The sequence below is a fragment of the Ipomoea triloba genome, chromosome 5, assembly GCF_003576645.1.
Source record: "Ipomoea triloba cultivar NCNSP0323 chromosome 5, ASM357664v1".
Taxonomy (NCBI): Eukaryota; Viridiplantae; Streptophyta; class Magnoliopsida; order Solanales; family Convolvulaceae; genus Ipomoea; species Ipomoea triloba.
In genome coordinates, this window is record NC_044920.1 from 28,169,411 (window position 1) to 28,182,939 (window position 13,529).

The following is a 13,529-nucleotide window of genomic DNA, read 5'->3' on the forward strand; positions in this document are numbered from 1 at the left end:
TGATAAATAGGTAATTAAACTAGCTTACCTTGTCATGAAAGAGGTGTTCAGTTCGAGTGGATAATTGAAGCATAATTCTGTACGCACGTTTAATCATGATAATTGATATCAAAGCGTGCTTGTGAAGTTGGTGTTCGCAACCCATCTAAACGTGGGCCAAAAATTGCGTCACAGCACTAATTACTTTAATGGACAATTAATATAGTAATATTAAAAAAATTAGTGGTTTGGATCAAAAGAGAGAAAAAGGATAGAGTTTCTTAAAAGAAATGAAGAGAGCTGAGGTTTAGATGACAACAAGAACAGAGAAATTTTGTCGTGGAAAAGAAATATTATTCAAAATGTTGGAAGAGGGAAGACAAACATTCCAAAAGTAGATTCTCTATGCATTAATACACGTAAAGTAAACAATGATTTGAAACTTGAAAGTGACACAATTTTACATGTTCACATGAACTTTGTTTTTTTAGACCAAATCATTGTAATTTCGAGTACTGTATTATCTATACTTGATAATTTAAAAAAAAAAAAAAACAAAAAAAACAAAAAAAACAAAAAAAACAAAAAAAAAACAAAAAAAACTTACCAACCAAAAAATTGTCAATATTATATATTCAATAATTCTGTATTAAAGTAATTTTGTTGGAAGTTGAATTTGTAACCTTTGCTCCCAAATTTCACCCTTGTGAACAATTGAACTATCCATGCGGGTAAATTTGTAACCTTGTTATCAATGCAAGTCAATCGTCTGATCAATTTGGGTGGAATTGCCCTCACAAAATAGTATTTTTTATCTCTATATATTTATACCAAATATATAGCAATTTCAATCTTTCAATTGTTCACATACCTACATAAACATTATTAACACTCTAATCTTTCACAAGGTGCCAGATTTTGTCCCTCTTTTTATAATGATGTTACAATTTTGGTTCTTTAACCTATTAATAAACACTTTAATGATTTAGAATTAAAATTATAATCTTGTTGTTATATTATTGACTAACCAGTTACGTTGCACACTTGCACATATGCAATGCAATGCAAAGATAACTGGATTTAACGGTTTTAGTTGGAGAGGGACTAAAACCTCTAACTCATGAAAAATTAGAGAGTAAATATATATAATAATGCTAATGTCAATAATGAAAGGATCGGAATCATTATTTCATATAAAAATAGGAACGCAAAACGTTATTTTTTCATATAATATATAGAATAAGGTGATGAAATTTTTATTCAATTACATGAATTGTAACAACCATAAATAATATTTTTCCTTTCCTAATTGCAAATAATTGTTTCCATGGGGGTTCTTATTAAGCTAGATTGTGTCTTCTCTCATCATATCCTCTTGAATCATGGCAACCATTTCATGCACTGCCGTGGCTATCTCATTCACTGACATCAACTGGCAATTATCTTCAACCTGTCTCGGATCAAATTGTCAGATAAATTAGATTATATTCACAAAAACAGTGAAAGAAAGAAAGAAATAAAAGAAACCATTTTTAATTTTAATGAAGCTCATAAAGTCTAACCTTTAAGGAGAAAGAATAAAGAACCATAGGATGAATTGTGGTAACATTAAGGTGGAGAACAGTGAGGCTCATGGCATGAAACCATTTGACCATTTTCACAAGTTGTTTTGGTTGTTTTGTTGAGAGCACCTTCACACTTGCATGGCTTTCTACCATGGCCACTTCCACGTCCGCCACCGTCGACAACTTCTGCGGCGCCGTCGAGGCGGCGGCGGCGGTGGGAGAGTGGGTTTTGGGGGTTGAGTATTGAGGGAAGGTAAAGAAGGTGGAGAAAGGGTAGTGAGAATTGTTGTTGGGGTAATTTGATGAAGAGATTTGATTATTTTTCAGTTGCTTGTGAACTTCCAAGAATTGGAGGAGCTGTTCTAGCTCCTTCACAAAGTTAATTGTTCCTCCCACAATTGATGCTTGGTCTCCCTGCACATATAGTAGCCAAGTTAGTTGAATCTTTGACTTGATAATCACAATATTACAAATTAGATTATCAGTGAAAGCTATATATTGGTCTCATAGTTTGAGCAATTGATATGATCAACTATGAGCACATTTGTAAAAATCGGTTTAGACGCCGCCTAAGCCCTAGACACTCCTATACCATGACAATTTCCCTCCTAGGCGCCTAACTAGCACCTAATTCGGCCGACTCGACTGACTGGCGACCGCCTTGCGCTTAATGCGACTGAGTTAACTCGTTCCTTTCGATTGGGTTAACTGAGTTAATCTCGTCGACTCGGCCTTGCTAATTTTTTTCATTATATATATATACCCACTCACGGGCACTGTTTTTTTTTTTTTTTTTTTCAAGTTAATTGTATAATCTGCTTAGGCCATCTAAGTGCTCCTCTACACTAGCGCCTAGGGCTTACGACCACCATGACTATGAGCAACCTAAATTGGTTTACTTCTTTGTGGTACTTTGTTAACTAGGGCAAGATAGCCAAATTTTTCAAGCAAAAAAAAAAAGAAAAAAAGAATTTATCCAATGCACAACTCTAATAGTGATTAATGAAATTTCTCTCTTCATTCATAAAAAATCAAATTGTCCGAAGGAGAGGAGAAAATAGAGAGGGAGATACCCTTTGAGCGTAAGACGGCGGCAGAAAGGAGCGGAGGACGGCGAGGTAGTCGTTGACTTGCCGGCGACGGTTTCTCTCAACGGCAATGTGAGTCATCCTTTGGTTCTCTATATCTTCCTTATTCTTGGACCTTTTGGCCGTGCGCCTTCTCTTCCGGGGCCGTCCCAACGCCGCCGCAGTCTCCGCCGGAGCAACAGCCGGAGAGTACTCCGCCGGCAAAACTTCCGGCGGAGAATAATCCCAACACCCATTCGAGGCCGTCTGCTCAACACTGCTAAGTGCTTCGCAGCTCAACTTGTCTTCTTCAAAACCGCCATAGCAATCCAACAATCCCCCCATGGCCATGGCGTAACAATCTTTGAAATCAAAGCCAAAAGGGTCTTGTAAAAAGGTAACGTTTTGTAAATCCATTGTGTTCTAAAGTCAAGATGGAATTGTTTGTTTACAAGAGAGGATGTATTTGGCTGCCCTTTTAAAGGCTTCAAATTAGGATCAATCAATAAAAAATTGTACCAATCATATCAAGTTTAACTGGGCTACAGCAACCTTAACATGTGAGGCTTTCTAGGTTGTTGTCTTGGCCGGGGAATAGTGTACAATGATTATTCTCTTCTTAGCTAGGTAATTAAATATTACGTAGTAGAAATTTAGAACTTGTTTGTTTTTTTTTTTCATTAAATATGATAAGACACTTAATTGAATAATAGATAACGAATAACTCAATTTATACATAATTACAAAAAAAAAATTGGAATTTTGAATTTTAAAAACTTTTTTTTAGATAGGAATTAGATCCATCTTGATCTCAAAGTCACATTTGCCAATTATTAGGCAAGACTTTGAGATTAAAATATGAGTATTAGTTGTTAGTTTAGTACTAATAAGATTTGTCATGGATTCATGGACGGGGCGGGAATTTGACTTAAGTAGTGGCGAAATTAGAGTCCATTATTTACAAATCATAGTTAGTATTTTTGGATGGCATTCACAAAATCACAATTAATAAGTTTTGTAATTAATCCATTATTATAAATTTCTAATAAAGTTGTGTAGATATTAAGGGATCTAAGATTTAAAGTTTGAACGAGTGACTAGATAAAAAATATGGATGGAGAGTGAGGTGGAGTTGTTATTACACGACGTCAACAACAATTGAGACTTAATTGCTAACGCCTAACAGTGAAGGCGTGATTGCATAGAGTTGTTGATTATTTTTGTGATTGTTGCATACAAACTTTAATTCGATGAATGACTAAAGACATGAACGAGTGGCACATAACTACCTATGTACTTTTTGGAGACTTCCAACGATCAAACGATGGTCTAACAAATGAAACTTGAAGGCTGATGTGAAGAAGCTAGGCAATCCTCTTTTGATTTTGTGAAGCTAAAGGAGAAGGGAAGAACTCGAAGAAGATGGCATAATTTTGTTTAAAATAAAAATACATATCACTTTAAAATAACGTCATTTTGGAGTTACATTTAAAACGTATGTATATATATACACTTAATACTAGTTGGGGCGTGTTGGTATTACATTTAACATATACTACTAATAGGCCCGATTAAATGTATTTTAAAAACATGTAATAATTTAATTTAATTATCATATGTTTATACAATATTTAAGTTTAAATTTTATAAAAATTAAAATATTAAATACCAACTCAACTACATTAATAATTATTATTTTAAAACTATATATAAAAGTAGTAAAAAGTGAAATCTAGTTGGGAATTTTCTACAAATGACATGATTAAATGAGCATCAAAATCTGGTAGCTAAGATATGATGTTTGAGGTTCCTTTGTATACTAAACACAAAAGTTTATCTAATTTTCCCCTCCTCGTACGTTCTTTTCTCTATTGGTTAATTGATTGAGAGGGACATTAATTACTAGAAAAATAACCATTCCAAGATATCATTGAATAGGACTATAGGAGTAGATATTTAACACTCTGAAGAGTTAATCAAGTGGTAAAATTTTGAGTTTGTCCAATATTATATGTATTAAATGCATAGTTATTTTTATTTTAATGTCATTTCAAAAAGGGTTTTTCTTTTTCAAATCTAAATTAAAGCTCTTATATATATAAATTAAGGTTATGGGATTAGAATAAAATAATAAAATACCAACAAATTTAGTAACAAATTAAATAGTTACAATTTAAATACATAAGATTTTAGTGTTTACCATAAAAAATAAGTTGGTAATTAAATGCCTATAGATTCCAGTAATTTATCTCTCAAATATTTGTGCTTATTATTATTATTTTTTTGATTTTGGGTGGAATATTGTTACTGTTTCTATTTTATTTTTTTTAAAACTAAATAATTACAAAAATTCTAGAACAAACAATCAACTAAATTGAACTAAATTTGAGGGTGTGAAGTCATCTATCTACAGGAAAATAGTTAGTTCACGAGTGCTATATATGTACGTACGGATTGACCAAAACAAAAGGACCACGACTATATATGAACTGAATACAACCAACTAACATTAAAATTTATGATATAGGGGTTTTAATATGTGTGGCATTCAAAGGAATATTAGCATTAAGCTTCATTCAAAGATATGGAAGGTATGGTCCAAGATGTGAAAGGATATCCCAATATCTTACTTAAATTACAGCCTTACCTCATCAATTGTTTGTACTTAAACATGATTCACCCTACCAAATTACCAGATTTGCATATCTTTACAATACATGAACAATGCCAACACCCATTATTAAGTTTCAACCTCAAACTTAGGGTGTGTTTGGTTCGCACATGGGAATCGGAATCGGAATGGGTATCAAATACTTGGTAAGGGTAATGGGTTTTGGTGAAAGTATTTTGCATGTTTGGTAGTTGGATGGAATGGGAATGAATATTAATAGTTGGGGAAGAAATGAAGAAGTGAAATGAAACCCTTATTTAATAAGGGTATGGGTTTTCCTATTAATGGAGTATTCCATACCCATAGTAGCATTCTCAAAACCTATTAACCAAACACTAGCAATCACTTTCATACCCATTCCCTATACCAAAACCCCCCAACCAAACACACCCTTAAACTCTCTCACAGCTTCTCCCCTATTGTGCATAATATATATAAGGGTGCGTTTGGTTCGCACATGGGAATCGGAATGGGAATGGGTATCAAATACTTGGTAATGGTAATGAGTTTTGGTGAAAGTATTTAACATGTTTGGTAATTGGGTGGAATGGGAATGATTATTAATAGTTGAGGAAGAAAGGAGGAAGGGAGATGAAACCCTTATTTAATAAGGGTATGGGTTTTGTCATTAATGGGGTATTCCAAACCCATAGTAGCATTCACAAAACCTATCAACCAAACACAAACAATTACTTTCATACCAATACCTTATGCCTAAACCCACCAACCAAACACACCCTAAATATAATTGTAGAATTCAACTACCAGCTTAGACTTTTAGTTATGATGAAAGACATGTTTCAATTTTGTATAAGAATCAACTTCATGTCAAAGGTCATGGGTTTGAATCTTAGCCTCTCAGAAGTAACTGGCTCTATATATATCACGGGATGTGTCTCAACTGGACTATATAAGACTCTTATTATTATTAATTGAGTGATATATCTCATATCAAGTGTGTGTGTGTGGGCGCACACACATTTTGCTTCAATGAGAACGCGAGCTACAAAATAAGGAAAAAACATATACACTTACATGTGTATACTATTAGTTATTCACCGGCACACTATCAAACATTTTTAAATGCATTGTCAAAAATTACGGTAATATCACCACATTTTTCTCTGTATTTTCAGCCTTTGATCATCTTAGATGGACAGATGAAATTAATTCACGTGTTCTCACGAAGCTATTATATATATAAACAATAAATAATAGTGCACTAATGCCGGTCGCATTGTAACATATCAGCATATATACTCTGAAATTTTGTCCAACGCACATAAAAAGTTTTTAATAATTACAAAAATGTCATATAACTTTTTCCCCATTTTTCACTTATTTTCAAGCTATTGAACATTCACCTGAATGAGTGAGACTAATCTACATTTTTACATGAAGCATTGATATATATATATATATATATATATATATAAAAGCATATTGAACGATGGATGAGATCTATTATTAAATAAAAAATACAGTGATTTTTTGTAAATACATAAAATTTTTATTGCATCATCTCATCATCTGAGATAAAAATATCACCTTGGTGAAAAAAAAAAATTCTTTGGTGAATTTTTTAAAAATTTATTTTAGTAAACCATCACGTGCAAATACGTTTAAATGAAAAAAGGCTATGACATTTCTGTAGATTTGTAAAGAAAATATTATGTACCAATTTGAAGAAAATCCACATTCTTTCCGTCTAAACACACAAGACATGCATCTCCTGTTGAAGGACAAAGAGAGTGCATATTGCCTCCACTAAGGCTTAGACTCATGACCTCTCATATGGAAGAGGTCATTACATGCAATCTGAGCACAAGTCACTTGATAAAAAAGAATGATATAAATAATAAGCATTTTATTATTTCCCCTTTGGCCAGCTCCCGTGCTTCTCGGAGCGGATATGGTGTACCCAGACCGTTAAACGGACGGAGAAAGACTCGATGAATTTTTCAAAAAATAAACATTTTATTATCCTGATTTACCACAGTATTACATTTGCTAGTATAAGTATTACAGTTTATCTTGACCCGACCCGTCTCACGGACAATGATCCGTGAGACGGTCTCACACAAGTTTTTGCCATATAACACTAGGTTGTGTATATATATAAATTGAAAAATATTTTTAATACTAAATTTTTAGTATCGTCTAATATGATTAAATCAAATTAGATTAAAATACTTTATAAAAATTAATTATGCAAGTAGTACGTGTTGCCAATATAAAGTTAAGCAAATTGTACAAAAAATATTTAGGATGGCTGTCTTGCCTTACTGGCAACATTGTGAATGCATAAAAAATTAAAAATTAATCGTTGTTCTAATATAATATAATTGGTGCCAATTATAAAGTGGTAATGTGAATAGAGATGTTGTATCCTTGTTGTTTCCTAATGTCAACAAAATTATTCGTTCCAATCAATCCTAAGACTTAATTAGTGTAAGACAAATGCTATGTACGTATAATGGTGGATACAGACATCATTAATTATTTAGTTAGAAAAAAAAATTACAAAAGGTTGCAGTTATGTCTAGGCTCTGTGGATTCCTAATTTGATCACGATTTTTGTAATGTGTTATGATCTTTTTCCTTCTTTTTTTTCTTATCTCTTAAGAGGTCATTTATTGGTTAGAAAAAGTTTAAACTTTCTCAAAAAATTTAAAATAAAAAAAAATGTATTACTATGTTTTGTTTGTACATTTTTATTTGGAGGGGGGCGGGGATTATTGGGAAGGGGGAGACCCAACAAACAATCTACTATGTAGAAAGCACTTGGCGCCCAAGCTGGGAAGCCATCGATATCATCCTCGATTTGGCCCGAGACCTCATCATTTGGTGGATGATAGTGTTTCAATAACTAATTAAGGAATTTAATTGTTATATTTGCAGGATAAAAATAACAATGTTTATTAATTTTTTTAGCCAATTATCGGGGTAAGTACTAGAATTATTCACTAAAATTTAATCTATATATAAGAAATCATCAAATAAAATGTTATTGATAAGACTGATTGGGTGACTCGTAATTTATCTCTTCTAACACTTTTGATTAGTCTACTGTAAGCGGTTTAGAGAATTATGATATATTTCATCTTAAACAAATAGAAGTGTACACTACTGCCTCTAATTAAGACTTGTACATGTTATCCAGTTGTGAATAATTACATTACATCAATCTACGTCATGTATCAATTTTTTGAATCACTCCCTTCCAAATGTTTCGTTCTCATTACAATTCTAAGAATCTTTCTTCATCAAATAAAATCCATGTAGGGTTACGTATACGTTCTAGTGCAACCCATAAAATATGAATAATAATTAATTATATAAAAAAAATTATAATTTTTGTTCTTCACAAATATGTCAATTATCAATGTCACTCCTGAATTATTGATAGTGTAAATGTTAGCTTCTCATCAATTTTCAAACGTGACATATATATATTATCCCTCACTTGTTGGCATAGAAGTTCTCTCGCGCGAGGGGAGGGCGGGGGGTTACAAATTAATTTTGTTCGTTGAAGGTTACAATTTGGTTTTAAATTAAATCAGAGATTAATGTAATGTTAATTGTTATTAATTCCTCATCTCCTATATAAGCATAGTTGAGCAGCAGATTTTAGATACAACAAATCCTACGTTTTAGCTCCCAAAACTTTGCTCAACTTCCTCCAAAACCTTCATGTGTTCCTCCCTTGTTCTAGTTTGTCGAACTCACTTGTTTGAGTGCTCAAACATTGAGTCGAAGTACGCTTTATATTGAGAAATCTAAGCTACTACGCTCCTAGCACGACCTTTGAAAGATAGCAAATAATATTTTTTTTTTTTTAAAAGAGTGTTTTACTCTACTCGTACCTATCATTAACTTTTCGTTTCTTGTACTTGTTGTTTTCTAAAAATATTATTTCCGTAGTAATATAGCGTAATAAAGTAGGTAACTAGGAACATGTACCCTCAAATTTGAGGACAAACTAGGATCTCTAGTCTATATTAGGGCTTGTCATTTTCCTTAACCACCGTGCTTTTATAGGCTTCTCAAGATTGCACATTTGCACTACCTAATCTCTTTTTACAATATTGGAAATTTAAAATATATTTTCTTTCTCACTTAAATTATTTTTAATATCACATTATAAGGCCATCATAATTAAGTGTTTACCATTATATTAAAATGTATAGTTGATGTTAAAATAAATTAAAAGTTTACATGCACACCGCACTATGCCGCCAAATATTATAACTAGTGGAGGATGTACAATATTATTTCATTTTCCTTATGTAGCACGTAGCAATAAATGTGTAAATTCATATCTTTATACTTGTGTAGGAATCAACGCCACATTTTGATGGTAGAATGTTAGACTCGAATGTTAAAAAACAACAATATATAGAGTAGAAATAAACAACCTTAACAATGGGAACACACTGTTAAAAATTTAGTGTTAAGGCGCGCTGCGAAAATGATGTAGGAACTATTGAATGGGCAAGATTATTAATAATTAGACTTTGTACGTACAAAGTCATTATTGTTAAATAAAGAAATATTAGAGTACCTTAATTTTCCTAGGCCAAATAGAAAGATATTTGTAGTTTGGCTGAGAACGAAAATTGTGATTTCCAGTGTGTATCCGATGATCGCGGACCTAAGATTCCGGCATATATATGCCTACCTGGCCTGTTACAACATATTACTCTGGTCCTATCCCATCTTCATATTTCAATATTCATATACGAAGTATTTATTATATTTGGCATATATATACAAAAATTCTGACGTACCATATGTATCAGTTCTACCTCAGCTCCGCTGCATGCTTTACCTTAGCTTCATAGGATTTAATTCAGCGAGAGTGGTCTATTGGTCTTCTTGGTTAGTTTGAGCTGATCAACTATGGATAACATAAATTATTTTATGTTCTTGTGGTCTTTTGCAAACTAAAGTCGTCACAAAGCGGAATTCACCCGTGCATACCCTTGAGTAGTGGTTACGAGTTTCTCTTGTCACCTTTTATATATATATAATGTGTACAATTGTCCTAAACTCAACCTTTGATTTACGAAAAAGTTGCAACCAATGACTATAAAGAGATAAACTAGTCTAGGTTATTTATAGTTAAATGGCTCAAATCAAGAAGTCAATAAATATCTTTTACATAGAGTCAAACTTAACATTTTACGGTTACCAAACCAATTATCTAATCCAATCTAATAATTAGAAATCTTGTATTCTTGTACATTTATACCAATCAGACGTCTACATTACACTCATAATTGTCCAGTTAGTCCCTCCTGGTCCAGAACAATAACCAGCTCAATTGGTCTCAACTCTCAAGGAGGAGCTTAAAACATACAATAAAGCATAAATAATTGGATACGATGGCCCATTTTATTTCGGCCCTAACCAAGGAAAGACCATATAATGTCTGATCCATCTAACCATTTTAGTTGAGGCTTGGTCTTTGTCAAAACTCAAATCGATTGTATTTTTTTGGGATACGTTAGATTTCCAGCTTACATTAGAGTCGGCTTGACTAATCTAAATTTCGAACTTCTGTCAAGAGTATTGGAGGAAGTAAATCACGAATCACCCAATCAATCATCATTTCCCACCCTACCTATACATTCTGCGCATAAAGAGTAGTCGTCATTTTTGAACAATTTTTTTTAGTTTAGGGCCTCCCAAGTCCCAATGACCCCTCCCCCCACCCCCCGCCCGCCATGTATGTCGACATTTTGTGTGTCTAATTTGATTAATGATAATTTATATATATTAAGAAATTACATTAAGAATATTATTAAATATTAAAAAGATAAAATTTTAAAATTATAAGAAAATATTAGATTTTAAAAAAAAAAATTGATTTGCAATTGAATTTGAAAACTATAAGAAAGTTTATTAGAGAAAAAAATAATTGATTTGACCATTATACATTAAATATATCAAACAAAACTGGACAAAGGGTCTACATACTATTTAAAAATGTTAGAAAAATGAATCAAATATGAACTAATAGTACAATTAAGTCATTTAAATAAAAACAAAAGGTCAATCAAATACTCTTAAAACAATAAAAAGTATACTTAAGTCATAATCTTACATATTCAATATGTTACCACTAATTTGACAAATACATGACCCTTTTTTAAAGTTCTATGATGTAGTAATACTATGCTGACTACTACAATAAAAATAAATTGTGATATCTTCACAAATAAAATGATAGTGTTTTTAAAAATATTACTTCTCTTTCCTAATTGTAATTGTAAGCGCGATGGCATTTTAATAGTGTAACATTTTTCATTAAGAAAATACTACTCATCATACTCTCAACTTTTATTCCATCTCACAAAATTCTGATATTGACATTTTAATTAAAACTCACAAAATGAAAATAACTAATCATCAATTGCTACATCACAGAGTAAAATTCATGAAATAAACATAAGAATTACAAGTAATATAACTCTTTCCATTCTTATTGTTTTCTTCATAAACTATTGAGTTGGTCAAGAAACGTGTTGAAGGAATCTAGATGACTAGATTCAGTAAATTCAAGGAGCTCATGTTTCTTCAACTATAATCACACTCAAGAAAGCTCTATCTGCTGACGTCACGCATTTGCTTATTTTCTTTGAAAAGTTGCTCAAAAGTCATAACCAAGATGTTGGCGATTACATATGTTTACATATACTGACGTAATGCATTATGTATTAATTTTAGAATTAAAATTGCAGGCAAACGTTTATTTAAAAATGATTGTATACTAAACAAATTTAAGCAACACATTTTATGTGCATTCTATACACAATAAAAAAAAAATGCTTTCATTATTGCAAATTATTTTTCTAGAAATTTCAAAAGAAAAGTTATTGTTATTTTCAATTTAAAATAATATTAATCCATTAACATTAAGAAACTATTTGAAACTTTTTTATGTGAGATGGGTGATATTTTGTTTTATAAAAAATATAATTTTTTTTTAGAGATTGTAGAAAAGTATTATAGAGTATGTATTTACTGAAAACTATTACTTATCTGACTTGAAAAAGTCTTATGTAGGACTAATTATTTGATTAATGTCGCACAAAAAACACATTTTGCACCTTTGTTCACATTTTAAAATATGCATATTTTGAAAAATATAAGTCTCACTTAACAATTGCTTCCAATAATAGGGTGGCGTTCAATTCTGGCCACAATAATAAGGTGGGTGTTCAATTCCTTCCAATAATATTGGGGACAAATTACATCATGAATTGTTCACCTTGCACCATAGATTTTGATTCATTATTACAATAATTACATCAACTTGCATATTATCATTTACACATATTATTTCTTCATTTTTTTTGTATAAATAAAATTAATGTTACAAATTAAAATATATTATTAAAAATATCTCAATGAGATCTTTTGAATAATACTCGTATTAATATTTTTTGAATCTTAGTTGTTTATTGATGTACTTACAATATTGATAAATTGCACATTATAATGGAAATGAACCTCTAATGTTATAATAATGAGCATATTTTACATTCATCAATATCATGATGTTGTTGCATTATCATTGTAAAGATTAACATTGAATATTGTAAAAATAAATTACAAATATTGTGAAAATGAACCTGCAGCGTTTCATTAACGAATCTATTTGACATCTATCATTAATTATAACGTAGCTACATCACAATTGTGAGAATGAACATGTCATATTTTGAAAATAAACTTATATAGTATTGTAAAAATGAACTTGTTGGGTTTGTTTAATGAACTTATTTAATATTTATGTATAATGATATACTTGTATTAGTTTTGTAAAAATAAACTTACTGTATTTTTAAAATGAATCAGTAGTGTATTGAAAAAGAATCTAATAATATAGTGAAAATATCATTATAGTGTCATTTAAAAGATTTTAATTAGAATTTTAAATAGTATATTTTTTTATATAATTTTATTTGCATAATTAAATTGAAGAAAAAAATAAACTTAAGGAGAAAAAATTTAATTTGGTTCACCTTGTAAAGTGACCACGTATTATTCAGGTCAACAATGATCTTTGTGTGCAGAAGTATAACATTTTATCTTGATTTATGGGTGATGGTTTTATCAAAATCGGGTCCAAGCCCAAAGCCCAAGCAACATACGCGCGCGCACGATAAAACCGGGTCCAAGCCCAAAGCCCAAGCAACATTCGCACGCGCACATGTGAGTTGGCTCGTTGCGCTACGT

General features: G+C 31.3%; 1 protein-coding gene across 1 annotated transcript; it reads right to left on the minus strand.

Annotated features, from left to right (window-relative positions):
• Window positions 1–1,166: 1,166 nt before the first annotated feature.
• Window positions 1,167–3,046, minus strand: LOC116021054 (transcription factor bHLH94-like). The gene is made up of 3 exons (XM_031261658.1): window positions 2,618–3,046; window positions 1,542–1,958; window positions 1,167–1,429 (listed from the first exon to the last, which is right to left on the minus strand). Exons 1-3 carry the CDS (start codon window positions 3,026–3,028, stop codon window positions 1,325–1,327), a joined length of 933 nt encoding a protein of 310 aa, XP_031117518.1. The 5' UTR covers window positions 3,029–3,046; the 3' UTR covers window positions 1,167–1,324.
• Window positions 3,047–13,529: the final 10,483 nt, after the last annotated feature.